This window comes from Felis catus, chromosome D4, assembly GCF_018350175.1.
Source record: "Felis catus isolate Fca126 chromosome D4, F.catus_Fca126_mat1.0, whole genome shotgun sequence".
Taxonomy (NCBI): Eukaryota; Metazoa; Chordata; class Mammalia; order Carnivora; family Felidae; genus Felis; species Felis catus.
The window spans coordinates 79,563,746-79,586,479 of NC_058380.1; the positions used below are offsets into that span (position 1 = coordinate 79,563,746).

Here is a 22,734-nt window from a genome sequence, read left to right on the forward strand (position 1 = left end):
AAGAAAGAAAGAGGAAGGAAGGGAGTTGATAATGGGAGGAAGAGAAGGACCAATTTAGGGACCAACAGAACTCCATTGTGATAGGTCAGCCCCATTCACAGAAGCATAGTGGAGTGAATGCGTGTCAAGTCTCACATCTGGGTCTGTGTGACACAGTGTGACCTGCACAGAGAGCCTGCATGACACCAGCAGCCCAGAATTCACAAGAGGCCATGAAAATGCACACCCCCCAGAATCTGCAGGAATCTGCTGTCCAACAGAACTTCTGGAAGTTAGAAGTGTTCTGTCTATGCACTAATATGGTAGCCACGGGCTAAATGTGCCTACTGAGCAGTTGAAATGTGGCTAACATTCTGGGGAACGGAATGCCGCATTTTTCTTAATTCAGATGTAAATAGTCCCATGGCTCGTGGCCACTGACTTGGGGCAGTACAGACCCACCAGATGGGCTCTGGATTCCTACTGACATGGCACCTGGCAGGGATCTAACTGAGTGCCCCCAGCTCTCAGAGGAACAGAGACCCCGGCCAACGTCTGAATAACGTAAGTGATGTTTCACTGAACATCTCCGTGCCTAAAGCCTTTTCACATTCAGGTTCGTTTCTTAAGACCAATTCCCAGCAGTGCAACTGCTGGGTCAAAGTACATGAACATATTTTGGGGCACCACATTTCCAAGCCACACTGCCAGTGTGGAGCCTGCTTGGGATTCTCTCCCTCTGTCCGTCCCCCATTCACTCACACATTCTCTATCAAAATAAACAGATAAACTTAAAACAAAATATATGAACATTTTTCGAGACTAGCAAAACACCTTAACACATCAGAAAGCCTCCTCTTTTAAATACTGAGAAATACATCACTCTCTGTCCAGCGTCTGACCTTTGGTTCCTTAAGAGGGTCCATCAACACCTTGAAGCCGCATGCGAATACTTAAGAACATGTGGATTTTTCTAAAGAGAGGGCCCATGAGCTTTCATCAGATTTTTCAAAAGGGATCCAGAGCCCCCAAAGGGTTAGAATTAGCAGCAACTGCTCCAAACGTCTGGGCTTGAGACTCAAGCCCCACTCTCCTTCAGAGATTTCTTCCAGCTCCACCCCTCGAACCGCGCACATAAATCAACATACATCGGAAGGAAAATAAACCGTTATGTCTAATCGTCTGTGCTCGCTGCTTTGACGATGGCTCATTGTGAAGCAGCCCCCTTGCAAGGGAAGGGGCCCTACCAGCAACCTGTGCCTAGTTCCATTTCAAGACAATCATAATGATCAATTTGTAAGGCTGATGGAAAACCTCACGGAGGTGTCACAGCACTCGCTCGGATGCAGCCGTGCTGCAGAGACATTTCAGCAGGAGGAAAAAAAAAAAGGAGCGTGTTTCCACGCAGCTCTTGCGATGAGGGCGGAGGAACGCGACCGGCTGCACTCCCCCCTCCGTCTCCTGACAGGGTGAAAAGTACACCGCTGTTGCTCCTGTGCCTGTCATTTATGTTCCCCTAACTCCAGGGCCTTTTCCAGGTGTGAGGAGTTGGTGGAACAAAAGGTGTTCCGCCTGGAAAGAAACAAAAGCCCCGCGCGTTCCTCCTTCTGCAACGTGGAGGCAGGGGGAGGCAGAAACGAGGAGCCGGAGCCAAGCTCCCGACGGCACCACCGCTCCGGACCTCGGGCAGGTCGGTCAAACTGCCGGAGCCCTGCCTTCCTCATCTGTGAAATGGGGCTGATGCCTTTCCTTCGGGACTGTTCTGAGGATGAAACGAGAGCTGCATGGGAAAGAGCTCAGCACCGGGCCCAACGCACACGAGACAACTCGACAGGCGTTCCCCTCTTTCCATACATCTGAGCAACTCCCGAAAGAAAAGAGGGGATTTATAGGCCAAACTTTCTGATTCTCGGGAGTTACAGCAGTGATTCCCATCTGGGGACAATTAACCTCCCAAGAGATATGTGGCACTATCTGGAGACACTGTTGGCCGTCACGCCAGGGCAGGGGAAGGCGCTTCTGGAAGAGAGCAGTAAAAGCTGAGATAGTGCCGAGCACCCCACGCGGCCCAGGACCCAGAGAAGCTGCCCAGGTAACCCGACTTGGTCCGCTGCCCCCGAGTTTCCCAGCTTCACCGGCCCCGCCCCCTGTAAAAACTCCGAGCTGCTGAGGCTTCTGGAAAAGACCCACTTTTACAGAGTGACGCCTACTCCCAGAATCTCATCGGCATGTTTCCATGTTCTCTAAATTCATTTCAGATCAACAAATCTGAAAATTATGTCATCTCTCAGAAGACCAGGCGGCGGGTGGGGGGCCCGTCCACTCACGCTTCCTGCGTGGCTACTCCGCCCCAGCCGCGGTGACAGGTACGGGGGAAATGGAGCTGAGCGACACAGGATCCCACCCGGAGGGGGGCGCAGGGTCCCCACGAGGAGGCAGGCCAGTTACAGACACGTGCCCAGAGGGTGGCAAAGGCAGCTGCGAGGGCAGAAAACTCACGACGACAACCATCCTGGGGACAGCCTCCTCACGAGGGTAGCCCTCCAGATGAATCCTCAAGGACCTCTGGGAGACAAAGGCAGGCTGTGGAAGCGGTGCGAAGGCAGAAGCAGGAGGGCACACGGCCCAGGCCCTGGTGAAGGAAGGAATGGAAGACCATTCCAGCCAGAGTGAAAGTCTTAGAAGGAGCAGTAAGGGGACAAATACCTTAACTTTTTATTATGGAGACTTTTAAACAGACACAAACGAAGAAAGCTAATACAATGAGCCCCTGCCCATCTACTCACAGCCCAGCCCTGACCACCGGGCAGCCATGGCCGCTCTCACTCCCTCGGTGTCCCCAACCCACCTCCCTCACTTCTGTATAGTTTTGAAATGAACCGTATCCTCTCACCCGTAACTACCCCTACTGTGTAGAGAGAGTTCTTTGTGAGGTGAAAAATTACCGAGGCCATTCCTGCACTGGCGAACAGAGGCCCCGGACAGAGTGGGCCACCTGCCCGCGGACACAGAGCCGGGACAGAACAAGAGCACTCGCCCGCGGGGGGCTCTCGTCACCACACCTCACGGGCACCAAATCATTTCAGCAGTTCTATAAAGACACAAGTCGCTCCGGAACCTTGCATGAGCCCCTGGGTTCGGTCACTCACCACCTGTGTAACTTTGGAAAAGACACTCAACCTCCCTCAGTCTTCGTGGCCTTATGGGAAATAGGTTAACAATCGTTACGAGGTAACACACATGGAAGTATTTCTGTATCTATTAAGAAGGCACTATAGATTACTGAGAAATTATTGTTATGTTATTTTTATCCTAAGTTCATTAGAATGAAAGAAATCAACCCCAAAGTCAGACGCTTCTCGATATAAAATAGGTTTACCCGATTTAAGTCAGGCAACAACCATCATCAAGCATCATCTAAGCTTCCTGACCAAACCAGGATGGCTTTGCTGCCTCAGACGCCAACCGTATTTATTCGGAATGCGTGTGTCTACGTAGGAGTGTGAGGTGCAAACAGTAACCTTACCTGTCTGGGTTCTGCAGAGATTTTACCAGGTGAGTATAGATGTCCTGCTCCTTCTTTAAGACTTGAATCAGCTCTTCATAGTCTAATTGTTGCTTTTCCTGGAAATGACAACGGGCATCTGACATTAAGGGGAGAACTGTAAAAGAGTCCATCCTGACGTTATGCAAACATATGTGGGTAGTTTCTAAATCCAAACGGAGGTGATCCCGGGTGCCAGGCTGCCGGGCAGGCCACGGTCGCAGAGCACCACCTGCAGGAGGAGTGGGGAATGACTGCCCGCCACGTCCCTCGGAACAAAGCCCAGTGCTGTGCTTCCAACACCGAATGGCTGCTATAAAAGGATCATCGCTGTCACCCGATCCACCAGTTGTGAAACTGCCTCCCCTCCAAGCGGCTGGTCATCATTTTCGCAACACCACAGAGAACGCCTCTCCACGTTGCTCTTGCTCCGGGGAATAGAAGTTCATCAACCAAAAGGGACAAGGGACTTACATTAAAACAGAAAAGGCCAAGTGAGCCGCTTCTAAAGGCATCCGGAACAGAGTGATGACAAAGGGATCTAAGGGGGATCTCTGGAACCTACTTATGTGACCTGAGGTAGCCAGCTAACGCAAATGGGTGAAAGTTTGAAGAATATCAGTGTATTTACACAGGCTCAAAACACCTCAAAATGCTTACCAATTACAAAGGAAAAAGAGTACCCACATGGTCAAGACACCTAGCAGGCGCCACCTGCATAAAGCCGTCAAAGTCAGCGTGGCCGGTAATGAGACAAATCTAAATTGGGGACCAACAGGCTATGATGAGAGGATATTCCCACCAAATACACCTGCCTGAACCCGATCAACCCAGCAACGTCAGACAAACCCAACCCGAAGGACATTCTACATATGACTGGCCTGGACACTTCAAAATTATGAAGGGCATGAAAGTCAAGGGGAAGACCGAGAAACTGCCCCAGACTGAAGACTAAAGAATCACGACAAAGCAACGTGCGATCCCGAATCAGATCCTCTGGCCACAGAGGGCTTTACGGGACGAGCAGTGAAGCACCCGCGAGTCTGAGGATTAGAAGGCGGGGGGGAGGCGGCCTAGTCCCTGCCCTTGACGGCTGCACCACGGCACACAGGTCAGTGTCCCCGCTTACGGGAAATACACGCTAGGGGACTCAGAGGGGACAGGGCTTCCCGTGGGCCACTTGCTCTCAGAGGCCTCAGGAAAGGTAAAATCCTTTATTCTCGAAACCTGCCTATAAATCTGAAATTATTCCAAGACAAGGGAAGAACGCTAAATAAAGTTAACATGCGCAGACTGGGGCAGCGTCCTGCGTGGACGAGATGCTCCCTAAATGCTCGAGGGAGGCGCTCAGGTCGTGGGGAGACTAGAACAGCAAGCAGCCCTGGTACTTCCCACTGACCTATGCCTTCTCCTAAAGTTAAGATACCGCCTGGGACACGGGTGGAAACCTGACTGGACCCGAAGGAGCACGGTTACCGCACCACAGCGGTGTTGGTGTTTTCCTGTGACAGTGTCATCCCAAAGAAACGCAGGGACCCTGTATGTGTTACAGGCATCTCAAGTTATCTTAAAATATTCATTTTACCACCGCTTCAGAACTACAGCAGTCACTATACTCATCATGAGACCCCGTCATTTAATGCGTTAATAAAGAAGCACCATTTCCAAAGCAGATTTTTTTCAATAGTCTGATGACTGAATTTCAAAGTAATTGGCTTCCTTTATAATCCTGTGCATATATTTTATGCATTGGAAGACCTTTCCAGGGAAGAGATCCCTGGCTTCCGCAGACTGCCGGCCGCAGGGATGCAGAGGGCAAGGAAAGGTTAGGGGCCCCTGACCCGCGAGAACACCACCAGGCCCCTCGCCCTGAACAAGACAAGGCAAAGGCACCACCTGCTAATTAAGGGTTCCAAATGCTAAACCACCAGCTCGGTCATGAGAAGTTAGGTACCCAGACTGCTAGAAATGTCGGGCCCTTTTGTAAATCATGCCACATGTCCCTGGCACAGGGAGCTCCCATATGCCTTTTGTGCACAGCAACAGTGTCACGTGGGATCCTCTCGGCTCCCACCTGTACACACCATGTGCGTCAACAGAGGGTCCCCGAGAAGAGCCCGGGGAAGAATTGAACAGGATAACAAGACGGTGTCAGCCACTGTGCTCAGTGCTCCCTGGGCATTTTCTCAGGCCTCCCGACGACCCAGGGAGCTGAGGCATCACCACCCTCCTCATTTCTGCGATGAGGGAGCTGCGGCACAGAGGGCTGACGGCAGCCAAGGTCAGGTGGAAAGGCAGGGCACGGACCCAGGCAGCCAGGCCCTGAGGTCTGAGCTCTTCAGTCCAGCCATCCATGCCCCAGAATGGATGCGAGGCACCGGGGCGCTTGGCAGGGAATCACTGTCACTGTCAACCACATGAAAGGCAGCCAACAATGATGAAGAAAATTTAAAAAACTACTGCCTCTTGCCTGAACGGCTCGGTCGGTTGAACGTCCGACTCTGGCTCAGGTCGCGCTCTCACAGTTTGTGAGTTCGAGCCCCACGCCGGGCTCTCTGCTGTCAGCACAGGGCCCGCCTCGGATCCTCTGCTCCCTCTCTCTCTGTACCTCCCTCGCTCGCGCTGTCTCTTCAAAATAAACAAACGTTAAAACAAACCTACTGCTTCTTGAGCGCCTACCATGAAGGGCAGGGATAGTTAGGAGGGTGTGACCTTACTAACTGTGTGACCTTCAGCAAGTTCCTCAACCTCTCTGTGCTTCAATATGCACACCTCTAAAGGAAGGTAATGATTCTACGTCGCTCACAGGGCAGTGAAGGAGACCGAATGAGCTCATCTCTACAAAGTTCTCAGGGTGATGACCGGTACAAGATAAACACTCGATAACGTCAGCCATAACTTCTGTTCCCACGTTTTGGCGCTATGCTAGGCACTTGGGACACAGATCGTGTCTGACGGAAACCAGGGAAGCGTGTTAATCCTCCCATTTTTCAGATGACGAAACTGACTGTCTGAGAGGGAACATTTGTTTGAGGCCGTCCAGCTGACAAGCGGCGGTCAGAGTCTGTGCTTACGTATGTAACTGCAAAGCCAGCCAAGAAGTGGAGTGTGTGCGCCCAGGCCCCGTGTCTTAACCGGAGGGTGGTGGGCGGGGCCCCAGAGGACCACCCGCTGCAAGGCGAGGGCCGGATGCCTGGCTCAGCTCCCCTCCGGCCTTCTCGCCGCCGGCAGCTCTTCGAACCCCCCACCCCCACCTGCCAGCTGCCCACACCTGCACTTCCCTTCCCCCCGCTCTTCCTCCTCAGTGGAACGGTGGAACCCCTCCGTCCAAGCTCCAGAGGAACGACCCCCGCCCCCGCCCCGCAGAGACCATCATTCACCCCTCTCCACTGACACACTCCCAAGCACCTTACGGGGTCTGCTTAGGCCACATTCTCACCAGGAAGCCTTGCTTGACAGAGAAAAATGCCCTCTTCCAGCGCCCACGGCACTGGTTCACTTTCACCCCGGGGCAAGCCTACCAACCACCTGCCGACAGGTCCGACGGCCCCTTGTGGGCAGCCATGTCCCAAGCCAGGAACAGTACCTGGCACAGACCAAATGCTGCCACAGACTGGTGCCATCCACGGTGTGTAAGGGCCTGGGTGAGGGGCACCACTCGGGTGTTATGGTGATGGGGATCCCATAACGCCAACACAAGGATGGGCGTGCAAAGTGCTGAGCGCCAGGGAGGAAGAGGAGACGTCACTGCTAAGCAGGGGCAGGGAAGGTGACACCACAGGGGCTCCTTTAGGGATGTTTAGGAGTCACCCAGTAAACAAGGACACAAAAGCCACTGCAGGCAGATGGAACAGCACGTGCGAAGGCACAGAGAGAGGCGCAAACACGGCACTTTCAGGAATCTGCACGAAATGGGTAAGCGGAGAACACAGGGACCGATATGGATCTTAAGAGCAGAAATTCCTGTGGGTATTTTGCATAATGGAAGTCAGAGTGAGTCAACGTCTTCCTAGAAGCAAATAGCTCACCCATGTTAAATAAATGAACTCTTCAGAGCCATTTGGGTCCCATTTCATCATTCACCTACTCCCCTGTGTTGAATCATGCCCCATTAGAATGAAGTCATCTGGCTCCCTCAGCAGAGCTCACAAACCAGTGGATCTCCTCAGCGTAGAGGCAGAGGGCCAGGCTGCCCAGAAGGGAGCGACAAGCAGCCACCCCCACCCTCCCTCCTGCCCCCCAGACGAGGAACAAGACACAGCCCAGACGGGAGGTCTCTCACCCCGAAGGAGAGTATGACCGCCACACACCTACCTGTGTCTGACTCCGCAGTCGTTCCTCCACAGCCCTTGGAATGACCACCCAGCTCACCCCTCCTCCCCTCTCTCATCTGAAAACTGTCCCTAAAACACAGGGGCAAGACCCTGGAAGCCCCCTCTGTCAGTGAGCCAGCCCCCTGGACCCACACTGAACCAGTTCGACTTTCTCTCCGGATTCAGAGACTTCAACTGAGAAACCAGAAGTCTGGGACGCTGGGTGTGCATCACGTCAAGGACAGAGCTCGAGGGTTCAAGACCTCTGCTGCCCACGGGGCTGCCACAGTTTCACCCTCCCCGAGACACGGCTCCTCAGCTCTCCCAACAAATACTCCCTTTCGCTGTGACTGTTTTGACCACACTACTCAATGCTGGATTCACAGCTTGCGACCAGAAGACCCTTAAGTAATGCACTTACATTATTTCCAATTCTATCAGGAGGGAAGCATGCAATTCCCCCATTCACAGATCGGGAGGGTGGGTTTCAGAGAGATGAAGGGACTTGCCCAAGGTCATGAACTAGCAAGAAGAACGGGCGTTCCAACACAAATCCTGGCCATTTCCTACTCTGCACAGTTTCCTTAATGACTAGAAGGAGACACAGGTCATGCACAGACCACAACCTGAAGAGGTAGCAGATATGTAAAGAGAAAGCTTAACGGCTCACTTCTTGGTAAGCAGGGCAATTTAGTGGCCTGCTAGATGGATGGTGTCTACTTGGGTAGCTATGTCACAGCTCGGCAACAAAGACATTTGTTTGGATACTCAGGAAATTCAGCAGCGCTGTCCCAACCATGTCAACAGCCAAGCTATAAATCTTTGGCTGAGGCAAGTTAAATACGGTCAGTGTGGTTTACTCTCTGTTCTTCAATTCCCTGATCGTCCAGCATTAATTCTCAGGATCACACAGTGATCAGAGGCAACAGAGACCGCCCAGACTCCATGGAGACCTCATCATAGCCTCAAGTTCTTTGTAGAAATGGGCAGAGGATAAACCCTAAATCAACACAAAGTGGCCGAGGGCACAACAGGAGAAATCCACGTTTTCTACAAAGAACGAACTACGGTCTAAAAAGCATACCTTTCTCGTTGGGGGGGGGGGGGGGGGGGGGGGGAGAGGGGGGAGGGGGAGGAGGGGCGCGAGGGGAAGGAAACTGCAGGCTGCTCCCAGTCGGGACTACCTGAACTGACACTTTAGAAATTTATAATTCCAAAACGATCATTTATAATTCCTTACCCACAATTAGCAATTAGTCTTGCAGAACAGAATTAAAGCCTTTGCGAAAACACTAAGGCATTTTAAGGGCGCCTGGGTGGCTCAGTCGCTCGAGCGTCTGACTTCAGCTCAGGTTATAATCTCACGGTTCATGGATTCGAGCCCCTCATCAAGCTCTGTGCTGACAGCTCGGAGCCCGGAGCCTGGAGCCTGCTGTGGATTCTGTGTCTCCCTCTCTCTGCCCCTCCCCTGCTCGCGCTCTGTCTCGCTGTCTCTCAAAAATGAATAAACGTTAAAAAAAATTTTTTTAATAAAATAAAATACTAAGGCATTGTGGTAATTTAAACATCACCAGCATCTACATGTAACAGTAAATGAAATGATGACTCTTCACTTGTGATTCTACGCAGTACAGACAGAGCCCAGCCCAAGAAACCAAAAAAGCGGGACAGCTGATCAAACTAGTGAGATTAAACTGGAAAACACTCAGCCTGTTCCACACACCCATAAACGTTTCGTTCGACACTTAGACACAGTTTACGTGACTAAAACAGGATTCGACATAGCAAAGTTCGATGAGATGCGTTCAGGTCAGTGAAGATCTGTCCGTCTAAATGCCCAGCATCACCTACGTGGTGACAGGGCCAAGAGAAAAATCCTGGCCTCCAGGCTTCTGGCCCAGCCCAAGGGGTCCTCGACGCTATGCTGGTATTCTCATCCAAGAGAAACGGCAGAATGCCAGTCCACCAAGGGTCGGAGGTAAGAAAAAGCCCCCACTGTCCAGTCAGTGATGCCCCCCGGCCCAGGCTGACCCTGAGCCTATCCACAGTGCGACAGCTAGCACTGGCTGCCAAACAACTCCTACACCAGCCGTAAAACGACCCCTGATTCGTCCTCCCCAACCACCCCAGGTGCCCTGGCCCCTACCCTAGGGACCTCTCCAGAATCCAGTAACCGCAGGGTTGGTACCCGCACCAGAGCAGGTACTCCAGCCCTACTGCCCGAGTCTGATCCGATGGGTGTGCCTGTGCTGTACCGGTTGTTAATTATTGTGAGAATCACCCTTCACAAAACCGCACGTCACGATCAGAGCCATTCATCAGGGAGCTAATTTGCGTAAGAGTTCTCTGTCTTCTGAATGTATGAACTTAATTAAAGCCAGGTTTAAGGGGAAAAAAAAAAAACCAAAACCTTGGCCTACAGTGAGCTCCTCTCCTTTCCCACACCTGGCTGCCAAGTTGCATCACATGCAAGCTGGGGGTCAGAGCAATCTGTATGTATGTCACACGAACCAAATCATTTACAGACATTTGCTTACTGGGCCACGCACTGGGCCAGGCATCGGGATTCACACACGAATTCCAGTCCCCTACCCTGAGGTGCCATCCGTGGTGTGTAAGGGCCTGGGTGAGGGGCACCACTCGGGTGTTATGGTGATGGGTGTTATGGGGATCCCATAACACCAACACAAGGATGGGCGTGCAAAGTGCCGAGCGCCAGGGAGGAAGAGGAGACGTCACTGCTAAGCAGGGGCAGGGAAGGCGACACCACAGGGGCTCCTTCAGGGATGTTTAGGAGTCACCCAGTGGACAAGGACACAAAAGCCACTGCAGGCAGATGGAACAGCACGTGCGAAAGCACAGAGAGAGGCGCAAACACGGCACTTTCAGGAATCTGCAAGAAGTCCCCTGTAGTTAGAGATGATGGCGAGCGACCTGAGGCCAGACCAGGAAGGAGGGCCTGCTGGGCCAGTTTTCGTGTGTATTTGAACAGGAAAATTTTCTTAACACAGAAATTACATACAGAGATTACATAGTTCTTGAGAGGTGAACCCTGGGACAGCAAATACAAGGCTCATCTTTTTCTTTTTCTTTTTCAATTTTTTTTACAGTTCATGTTTCGAGAGAGAGCACATGAGCGGGTTTACAGAGAGAGAAACCCAAGCAGGCTCCGCACTGTCAGCACAGAGCCTGAAACGGAGCTCAAACCCACGGACTGTGAAAATCATGACCTGAGCTAAAATCAAGAGCCAGATGCTTAACGGACTGAGCCACCCGGGCAACCCCTAGGCTCATCTTCAACGAGCTGTGATTTACCAGTTTCCTGAGTGTTGCAAATGCCAGTGCTCAGCTAATGGATACTAATCTGTAAGGCAGACAAAGAACCCTCCCCGTATCTGTTAGAAGCTCAATTACTGGCAAGAAGGCCCTGGAGGGGCTCTAGATGAGAGCAGGTATCACATACGTGTCGGGAGAGAACGTGAATTCACGTGTGACGTCCGACTCCGGTCAAGCTTACCTCGGAGAAGAGCCGTTTGCATGGTGACCGCCACAAAGAGCACTTTTCCGGGGAGTCTTCACTCCTGACCGTGAGATCCTCCCCGGTCTGTGAATGACGGTTCTGCTGGACTGCTTCCGAATCTTTTTCACTGAATTTCTATGGAAACAAATCGTGAGGAAGTTTTCATCAAGAAAAAAAAAAAAATCTTCGTAACAGATTGTCCAGAACTCTTGAAGGGAAGATATTTTATTTTTTCTTCACATTATTTTCCTCGAAAAAATTTCCATCATCCCCAAATACTAGGCAATCACAAAACTGTAACGCAGCCAGCACCCCCAGGAGAAAAGCAGCCCGCGGGCACGGCACAGGCAAGGTGGTGGCAGTCGTTACAAAGCCCTTCTTGCCACCACCGAGATGGCTGCCCAACGGGTGTGGAGCACCAAGCCCAGGCCTGGCCCCATGGGATGGGGTTCCCATCCCGGGTCCCCCTTGGCCAGGGCGTGACCTCCGGGTCTGCTTCCTATCCTGCGGGGTTACCGCGATGATGGAGGAAGTGTTTCTCGCAACCCAACAAAATCCCGTCTCTCTCGAAACATCACAAATTTGACAAAACTTGAACCATCGCTATCCGCGAGGAAACTGGACTTCGGGAAGAAAAACTGCAAACAGTGTTCTGAGGTGTGGTCACAGATGAAAGGGTCCTCGTGATGACGCACAATACAGTCCCCCTCATCGACCCCTTCAGAAGATCTGGCATTCAACAACACAACAGGACTGGAGACCGTTTCTCTGATCTCGTGGCCAAGTTCAAGCATGGAATCTATCTCTAAGTGTTTAAAACCTAGAAACTCCTTAGCTAGGGGTCTGTCCACTCTGGGTCAGAAATTAAGGACGAGAACCCCCTCTCATTCCTAAGAACCTATCAGACTTACTTCATCATGTCAAGCTTTTATGAGAAAGGAGATCAGCACAAACATGAAAAAAACAGAGGCACTTTTTCTTATAAAAACCTCTTTAACTGTCCCAGGAAAAATTAGAAACCAAATAACCAATATTGAATTTCTAGACTTGCTATAATACAGCTGCGCTTGACGTAACGCTTTCCATTTTCCTTTTTTAAAAGTCCAATTATACATATACGCTGTGTAACAATCAAACAGCACAGCACGGCTTACAGGGAGAACGTCAGCCCCCACCTCTTCCTCCTCACCTCCGGGCCCCACTCCCAGGAAAACACAGCTTCCAGCCCCTCGGCTTCTTCCGCTATTTATATTACATTCCTACTCTCCCGCGGCCTGACTTGTGAAAGTAACATGGGTCTCGGCTCCTACGGCACAAGTTCAGGGGTTTGGCTCTTACATCATCTGCCTCCCCACCTCAGCACTTTTCCTGATAGTTACAATTTCAATTCAAATGACAGACCGCATTCACAGCATCATGACCACACAAATACTGTCCACGACTCACCCACGTGGCCCTCCCGTGAGCACATCTCCTTTCGTGCTTGTTTCGTGCTGCTTTCCTTGGAATCAGTAACAAGTGCTTTGCTCTATTTGTCCACTTAGTTCATGAAACTAAATTAGGTACTTAATGTAAATTCATCTCTTTTTTTTTTAATTTTTAACGTTTATTTTATTTTTGAGACAGAGAGAGACAGAGCATGAACGGGGGAGGGCCAGAGAGAGAGGGAGACACAGAATCTGAAACAGGCTCCAGGCCCTGAGCTGTCAGCACAGAGTCCGACGCGGGGCTCGAACTCACGGACCGCGAGATCACGACCTGAGCCGAAGTCGGACGCTTAACCGACGGAGCCACCCAGGCGCCCCTGTAAATTCATCTCTAAACTCTCTAAAATAACTTTCAAATGTCTCTAGATGGAGCCAGGCACACCAGGTAAGTGAAGGGCTCCGTTTCTGTTTCTTGGAGAAAGCCCAACGTGGAGGCCCTCTCTCGAAAGCACTCAAATACAAGCTCTCTGCACCCTGGCACTTCTGGTCACCACAACCTAGGAAAATCCCCTACTTGCTGGATCCCACGTCTCTGTCCTGTTCAGTTAGCTTCTCATTTGTATGGATAGGATCACTGTTCAGGAGTTCCCTGCAAGGGGGTACCCTGGAGGCACAGGATTTTAGGCACCGAATGCCAGAAAACGCCTTTGTCTGCCCCCCTCTCGCTGCCGGCTCAGCGGGGTACAGAATGCTGGGCTGGACGTCACTCTTCCCCCACAATCTGAAAGTGCTGTTCTCCTGCCTTCTGGCCTCCGGTGTTGCTGCTGAGACCCCTGATGTTATTCCGAGTCTGGGTCCTTTGCATCTCGCTCTAGAAGCCTCTCAGAGCCTCTCTTTATCCCCACGTGCTACTATTTCACAAGGACGTGCCTTGGCAGTGTGGGTCACTCACGACTCATTGTGTAAGAAACGCAGCAGACCCTGTTGAGGCACAGGTGTCTGTCCTTCCGCTCCGGAAGCTCTCCTAATACTCAGGTTTTCCCTCCTCTGCTCTGCCTTGTCCCATCTTCCGGGACCTCCTGTTGGCCAGAGATCGGAGCTCCTGAGTCAGGCTTCTACAGCTCTTATTGCTTCCCTCTCATTTTCTCACCCCTGTTTGTTTCTTTGTTGGATTCTATTTTCTGGAAAACTCACTCAACTTTATCTTCCAGTGTTTCTAACTCTCCTGTGAAACTTTTTATATCTGTAATCACACTTGCAATTTCCAACAGCTCATTCTTCTTTTCCAAGTATCTTTTATTTTTCAGATCCTGATCTTGGCTCCTATCTAAAGATGTTATAGTATAGAGCCTCTGGAGAGCTGTCTGGTCTGCCTCGCATCCTCCGGTTTCTACTGCCTCCACATAGCTTTGTGCTGTCTGTCTGTCTGTCTTTCCTCTTAGACACTTTTCTCCTGTTTGGGGAACTCAGGCCGTCCAGCTACCTTGAAAGGTAAAAGTGCTCAGAGGCTCTGAGTGTGGAAAGGGCAGGGCAGTGCAGGCTCGTTGTGAGAGGACCAAGTGGGCACTTGCTTGTCCTGCCGGAAGACGCCCGACTGTCTTTTCTCCCCTCAAGGACTCTTCCACTCCCTCCTCGTTTGCATACAAGAGACCCACTCCTGCCTTCCACTCCCTCCTCATTTGCATGTAGGCTTCCACTCCCTCCTCATTTGCATCCAAGAGACCCACTCCTGCCTTCAGCCGTATCTGGTGACCCCCAGGCCAGAGCTTCTCTGGTTTAGGTTCAGCAGAGAGACGGTGAAGAGGACGCGGTCACCGAACTGCCCAGCATTCCAGCCAAATCTCCTGGTTACAAAGAGACCAGGACCCTCCTCTGCCTGCTGCGCCTCTCTGGGTTCTGGAGGGTAAACCAGCTTGCTTCTTATTGGCACTTACTTCACTTTTGAGTGAAAGTAATAAAATCACCCAAAGGCTCTCAGTCCTGTGGGCTTGTACCTTTCATCCCTTCACTGTCATCTTAACAAGGCTCCAGTAGGAGGCAGAGTTGAATGCCCATGGTGAGTCCAGCTTGGCTTACCTGTACGCCTGCACTAAATCAAAACTTCACTATACGATCAAGCAAGAGGGGTACTCCGCGACAAAAAGGGACAGTTAGAGGAAAAGCACAGAGTCAGAGGCCACGGTGCGCGTCAGGAGCAGCAGGCACTCACAGCGGAAGGACCCCGGTGAAGCGGGCCGGCCTCTGGAGCGAAACAGCCCAGGGCCTCAATCGCGCTCTGCCGCTGACCAGTGGTACGACCCAGAATCAGTCCCTTCCCTTCTTGCTGGTGGCTGGCGTCCAAAGGACATAAAGAAAGCTCTGATGTGCTCTGACACACAGCAGCGAAGGCTATAATCATTTTTGCCAGCCTTATTTTTATATACGCATTTCTGCAAAAGAGTTTTTCAACAAAACGACCTATGGCAAGTCAACAGATTTAAACACAAAAGAAAAAGAAGCTTTGGTACCCGAAGCAACAAGTCCTCTGGATTCATACTTCCTGTTAGACTTCTGATCATCTGCTCTTGACTGTGCAATTTTTTATTGCTTTCACTCAAAAGACTCTTGTAACGATTCTCCACGGCCTTCTCTCTCTCATTCACTTCATCGCGTAATTTCTCAACTTCATTCCTAAGGTCCTACCCAAAGGAAAAGAAAAAACAGAATTTATTTCACAGATTTCAAGGGGACACTCCCTCCCGTTTCCGCTATAGAAGAGCAAGCGAACAGATGTGTTTTAACAAACATGCGCTTCCTTCTCACAGAAGGTCTCGTGAAAACCAGCTTCAAAAATAAGCTGAGGGGGCGCCTGGGGGGGCTCAGTCGGTTAAGCGTCCCACTTCGGCTCAGGTCATGATCGCACAGTTCGTGGGTTCAAGCCCCGTACCAGGCCTGCTTGGGATTCTCTCACTCTCCCTCTCTCTCTGCGCCTCTCCCTGACTCGCGCTCTCTCTCTCAAAAGTAATAAACTTAAAAAAAAAAAAAAAGGAATAAGCTGAAATTTGGAAAAAGCTTTATGCACATTCATCACAACATTATTTATAATACTGAAAACCAGAAAGAAATTAAATATCCAACAATAGGGAATTAATTATAAACAGTATGGTATAAAAAAAAAAAAAGCACACAATTCTGAGGAACACCAAACCAGGATACTATATAATATGATGCTGATTGTTTCCTAAATGCTTACACAAAATATTGTTAAGCCCATGAGGAAACACGTCAAAATAGTATACCTAAACAGTGGGAATGTGGGTGACTTTCAACTGATTCTTATTTTTCTGAGTTTCTAAAATCTCTAAATAAGTCTGTATTACTTTCCTGATCAGGAAAAAAAAAATTATCTTCAATAATGACATTCACAAGTAACATGGAAAATGCTCGTGTTATAATGTCAGGGAGAAAACCACAAAACCAACAGTAAACAGCGTGATTATAACTACCTCAGGATATACACTATTTGTAATACTGAAGTACTATTCATAATAGCGAAAAGCTGGAAACACCCAAATATCCACCAGTAAAGGAATAAACTATGGGACATTCTCACAATGGAGCACTCAGAACCGATAAAGAAAAAAGAATGAGGACTCTATCAATATGCTGCCCTACAGTAATCTTCAGAATGTACTGCTCAGGTGGGGCTCAGGAGGACCCCAGGAGGAAAAAAAATAAAAGAATGTATAGCATACTGTCATGTATTTAACTATAAAATAAATTAGATGGTTGCCTTTAGGGAAATAAAAGAGAACATGGTAGAAGGAGGGAGAAGAACTCATTTTACAGATGTGACACTCGAAGCCGTTTAAATGTTTAGGTAACTATTAGAAAAACAACATAAAAATCTCCTAAAACCAGAAGCACAGCAAACAAACAAACAAATAAATCGAACTGTATATCAAGTTGATTGGTTAGCCAAACAGGGAGGAGTTATTTCAGCAACTTAAAAGCAGAGTAATTTATACGCCCCTAAGTGGGGTACTTCTCCAAGGACACAAGGAACCACTGCAGAAAATCTTACACTGTTTGAGTAATTGTGCTGGAAGCAATATTTGTATTGTTATTCTGAAACTGTGCATGTATATATACACTTATTAAATAAGTAATTATTAATGTGATGAGAACCAAGACTACAAGCCTAAGTGAAAACCAATACAAATACAAAAATAAGTACAAACATGTCTTTGTAAATATGAATTCCAACTATCAAGATGAACTTCCACTTTCTGCGATTTCCTTCCTTTCACTGCGAAAGCCTAAAATCAGCATCCTCCCCGGCATTCAGACTGTAGTCTTCAAATACCATTTCCCACCAAAAAGAACCAGGGTGCTCAGAACACAGCCCCTAGAGCAACATCAGCAGCAACACCTAGGAATGGCAAATGCAGTAAACAACCAGAATAGCACTCAATAAATATCTGCTGGGAGGACGGACGGATGGATGGATCGACGGACGGATGGATGGATCGACGGACGGACGGATCAGGTAGATGGGATTGCTCCCCATTTTATGAATGGGGAAACAGGCTCAGGTAAAGTTATTTACCCACAATCATGGTCACTAAGGGACAGCACCCGCCTGATGCCACCTCTGATTACCAGCCTCTCAAGCTCACTTCCACACTATGACCAGGGTCTGGATTTCTTTTGAAATGATCCCCATCCACCTACAGTCATCTGACACTTGCTCGTAGAAACCTCCTCCTAGGGGCACCTGGGTGGCTCAGTCGGTTAAGCATCCGACTTCGGCTCAGGTCATGATCTCGCGGTCCGTGGGTTCGAGCCCCACATCAGGCTCTGTGCTGACGGCTCAGAGCCTGGAGCCTGTTTCAGATTCTGTGTCTCCCTCTCTCTCTCTGACCCTCCCCTGTTCATGCTCTGTCTCTCTCTGTCTCAAAAATCAATAAACGTTAAAAAAAAAAAAAGAAAGAAAAAAAGAAACCTCCTCCTAAAAACTGGATCATAGGGACCATAAAATCTTGTGTTAAGCCAAAAGGTACATCTTTAAATTCACAATAAGTTTGCCCGCCATCTTGGAAAGGTCATCCTGAAAAGATCATGCCTCCTTTTTAATCTTAAAATACTTCTGCATCATATGCTAAGTCAAAAGTGTACACCGTTTACATGCATAGTAATTACTGGTCCACTTACATCATTTCCTTGATTCCGTTCTCTCCGTCGCGTAAACACCCATCAGACGCATTATTTTAATGTCTGGTTCAAGTTCTAGTCTCTATGTGCATGTACAGCAATTTACTCCGCTCTCCCATTTCATTTGCTTATACAATTTTAATGCGGGTACCTAGATTAAGAACTTGCATGTTTTAAGTGAGAAAGGTGACCAATATGCCACATTTCTTCCACATGTTCCCCAAACTAACAGAGTTGACCACATGAAAATGACCTGTTCCAAAATCCCACAAAGGACATGTAACTGGGTCATTCCTCAAGATTAGAGGTGCTTAATCTGAGGTCCACTGAATGGGTCCCCGGGAGCCTATGCAAATGTGTGTGTGTGTGTGTGTGTGTGTGTGTGTGTGTGCGTGCGTGTGTGTTTTTGGTGGTAGAAGGCCCTCAGCGTAAATCAAGAATCTCAGGGAAAGTCAGGACACCAAACAGGATAAAGCATTTCTCTTATTATAACCATTTGTAATAGAAACTACTATTTACCCCGCACCCGCCTTTAGCCAAGCATGTGCCAAGGCCCTTGGACATAAAACATCCTGAGCCCTGATGACTGCATACATGGTAAGTATTGAGTCCTGTGTTTATAGAAAGGAAACCAAGCCTCACGGAGGCTGAAAGTTGTTTACAGAGCTTTACAACGAGTAAGTTCTAGTGCTGAAATTCAAACCCAGGTCGGTCAGACCCCAAATTCTGCGCTCTCTCTCACCCAACCGCACCTCTGTTAAGACCAAAGAAATAGAAAGCCACTCTGGGACACCGGCTGCCACTGGTCAATAATTCCAACGCCCCAAGCTAATGTCACAGTTTCTCAAGGACTCGGGATTGACAAAACATCCAGCCTGAAAGCTACGCCCTCCTGCTAATGAATGGGGCAGGACCAAGGACCCTGGACCTCACGCGAAGAGCAGTCAGAGAAGGCTTGAAGTAAAAGGCCCACTGCAGGGAGGGGGGCCCGTGTGTGCTGAGGTGGCCTTGAGGAGGAGCAGCTGCCATGGCAACACAGAGGCGCCGACAGGCTCCTGTGCTCGGCACCAGTGGAGTTACAATAAATGTTTAGGGGAGGCATGGAGACGGCATGTCTCGCCTGAGCAAAACAATCAGAACCGAAAATTGATAATCTTGGGTGGTTTCCCCAAACCTCTTTCAATATCCCCAGGCTGTGAAGATAGGCAGAAGTAGACTCGAATCCGGGCTCTACCGCTAACTAGCCGTGTGACCACAGATAGATAACAAAAATCTTTGAGTGTTTCCTTTCCAGTAAATGGGGATAACGGTACAGGCTCCTAGGGTCCCCGGAGGGTTAAATGAGAGAATGTGCGATGGGCACCCGGCACAGCAGGTGCACAGGAAACGACACTACGTCATCTCCCGCCCTCTGCACGCATATCCTCCAGGCGGACCTCTACTCCCAGGTTTCCTCCTGTGGCCACAGCATCACCACCCACCGGGCCCCAGATCCCGCTCCTCCCCCTGGCTCTCACACACACCTTGACAGGTGACTCAGGCCTGAAGGGAGAGCCCAGCCTCCGCGCAGAGCACACGAGAGAGGAAGGGTGAGTATGTGGTAATTTTACGTGGACACGAGTGCCCAAATCCCGCCCTGCCAACTACCCCTACCCCCAACCCCCTGGAGTTCTCACAGGAGCTGAACCAACCACAGACTGGGAATCAAAGTACAAGTCTGTGAAAATGGCCTACCCGAAGCAGGGCTTTCTGATAAAACACGGCTGTTCTGGGTTTTGCTTTTTGAAGGAGGAGGGTACATGCAGCTCAGGGGAGCCATCTGCCCAACAAGTGCCAGGCCTGGTTAGGTCTGCAGCAAGAAAGCTAGGGAATCCGGAACCTGGGTTCTTGCCTTAAGGGAGAGTAACCCACGCATCAGCAAGGCTGGCCCGGTGAACCGGGACTCTGAGTACCCAGACAGTCCCCCGTCCTCCCTTGAGGAAGTATTAAGGGGACAGGTAGAACCAGAAGTACTGGGGAGAAAAATGTCCTCCCTGCTCAGTCCTCGTCTCCCTCCACCCCCCTGCCTCTGCCTTCTTCAGAAATCAGCTCTCAGCTGCTCAAGTGCAACAGCTTCCTAACGGGTCTATCTCTGCGTTCACCCACCAAATCACACACACACACCCCGATCATTACATCTCTACTCAGGACCCCACAGTGACCTCGTGCTAACTGTGAATGAAGCCACCTTGCTTAACAAACCTTCGTCCCAGGCCCCCTACTTCCCGCCACGGGCTCCAGCCTACCTTGTAGCCTTACCTCGCCTGACCACCTGTCCCTCTCCATCTGGAAATAGACACTACAGCTCCCTCCAGTTCTGCCTGGAGACAGCATGCTCACCCTGCAAGGTCCATTCCCAGTGCCATCTCTTCCACGATGCCCTCCCGGACTGCTCTGGCCCTCAGCGATCATCCTCCCAAAACACCACCCACCACCTTTCTCTGCAAACGTCTACAGCGTTTAGGACAGTGATGGGCCCTTTACAACCATCCCCTCACGCAGCTCTCACAACACCCCTGTGGGCAGATACTCTGACCCCACCCATTTTACCAATCAGGAAACAGAGGTTCAAATACACCAGCAACTTACCCAAAGGAAAAGGTGGCGGAATCAGGATTTAAAGCAGGTCTATTCACGTTCTAAACCACTAACCCAGTGGTTTTTGTCTTTTTTTTTTCTTTTTTAGACAGAGGGAGAGAGAGCACACGCACACACATGCATGCACACATGCGCACACAAGTAGGGGAGGGGTGGAAGGAGGGAGGGAGAGGGAAAGAGAAAGAGAGAGAGAAAGAGAATCCCAAGCAGGCTCCACACTGAGCGCAGAGCCCAATGAGGACCTTGATCCCTCATCCCTGGGATCATGACCTGAGCCAAAATCAAGAGTCAGACAGTCAACCGACCGAGCCATCCAGGTGCCCCCACACCAGTGGTTTTTCAAAGGGAGCCCAGGAAGCCCGGGGATTAGCAAAACCCAAGGCTGGCCCTCGCATCCTCTAACTGCACACTCCTGGGCCTTCCTCCAACAACGGACCCGGTTGGCTTGGGGACAAACATGGAAATCTGTACTTGATTTTAGTGCAAGAAGCCACCACCCTGAGGAACCTGCAAACCCCCTCAGGTGTACCTGTCTTACTTGCTTCTGGACCAAGGGACAGGGAAGAGAGTCTGAAAACCCCTCTCCCGTCCCAGACCACCACCTTGCTTTCCAGAAGAGAGCTGCCACAGGAGGATCTGCGTGCAGTGACATCAACCGAGTGGCCTCACTCTTCACCTAATGGGCAATTTTGCTTAAGATGCGCAGGTGCGCTCTGGACCAACACTGAGCTGAGCGCCGCCTTTGCATATCACAGGGAGAATGACAGAAAAAAGAAGCGGATTATTTTAAAAATAAAATATCCCTATAATCTTAGAATCACATTAGAAATGAAAAGCCAGGCCCTCTTACTTCCTTCTGCAGGCAGCTGGTTTGTTTTATCTCCGGCCAGATGGAGAATGAGAAGGTTCTCATCCATCAAATTTCCACCTTCTCGGGTTTCGCTGTGAGAAAGCTTGTCAGAGTGCTCAGTGGTTACCTTTTTCAATACACAAAGGAAACTTCTCCAAAATCTTAATGAGGTATAGGAACCCAGTGATGTAAGAATTTCCAGAATTAGCATGAGAGAGCGGTGTCCAGCCCATGTTCCGAAGCCCTGTCGCCCCTGGGGGCGGCGGAGGGTGACATGGTGGGGGAGGGGGTGCCCGGCCTCCCACCTCACTTCTCCCCGAGCAGCCCGGCCTTCACGTTTTCTCTCCAGAAGAGCTACATTTGAACAAAGAATTCATATGCTTCAATGAATGAATAAATGGACAAACGGAAACTGCTGGAATGAGCCGGGCTCACCACAGAGATCTGACACACGCGTGTGGCACCGTGCGGTCCTGGCTGCGGGGACTACAAAAGTTCTGAGCAAGGAACTCAGTGTGGCTTTCACCAGGAAGCTGGCTGGGCGGGGGAGGGACGAAGGAGTCAGAGTTCAAACCGGGCAGGGGTCAAGGCCCAGCTGAGTCACTCAGCAGCCATCAGGCACCACCCCTCTCTCCAACCCCAGCCGGGGTGTGATGGAACGTTCCGCCCTCTCCTCTCTGCCAGCCACTCACTGTTCTTCTTTGTGCCAGGCACGTGCATGCTCCCCAGGTGTCCACACAGGCTCTCCCTTGACCAGCAAACAGCTACTCAGCCTTCAAGTCTCCCCTCCAAACCTCCTCCTCGGTGAAGCCCTCCCCACTCCCACCCCTGCTCTTAGTGTAGACACATGCTCTGTGCTCCCAAAGCGTCTGGCCCCTCCCCCTACCCGCACTTATCTCGCTATATTTTAATTAGCTCTCTGTCTGTGTTTCTAGTTCTCTGCCAGATTCCTTCGGAGACTGTGTCTGATTTGATTCAGTCCTGTGCTCCCAGTGCCCAGGACAGAGCCTGGCACAGAAATTATAAAGTAAGAACCAGAGATAAGGGAAAGCCTTTCTGTCTGTGCCCCCAGAGAGACTACAGCAATTCCACGTGAAAACTGATGGGAACAGCGTTTTACACCAGCCTCCACAGCAGCCCCGTGCACAAGCCACTGAGGTGCTACAGAATCCGTCACTCGAAAAGGGTTCTGCCCCCCTTCCTAGAGGGATCAATCAGCTGGAAAGGAACAGACAAGCACTTTCTTCAGAGGAGAGGGGAGTGTTGATCAA

General features: G+C 50.3%; 1 protein-coding gene across 11 annotated transcripts in view; it reads right to left on the reverse strand.

The window, feature by feature from the left end:
• The window catches only part of CDK5RAP2 (CDK5 regulatory subunit associated protein 2), a 171,880-nt gene that overhangs the window by 80,498 nt on the left and 68,648 nt on the right, over positions 1-22,734 (reverse strand). For 10 of the 11 annotated variants that reach the window (XM_045042740.1, XM_045042744.1, XM_045042739.1 and 7 more), the window contains 3 exons: positions 15,291-15,461; positions 11,354-11,491; positions 3,506-3,603 (listed from right to left, as the gene is read on the reverse strand). In XM_045042740.1, the coding sequence (XP_044898675.1) occupies positions 3,506-3,603; positions 11,354-11,491; positions 15,291-15,461 (407 nt within the window). The remainder of the gene's footprint in view (positions 1-3,505; positions 3,604-11,353; positions 11,492-15,290; positions 15,462-22,734) is intronic. The other variant, XM_045042741.1, reaches the window with a different exon arrangement.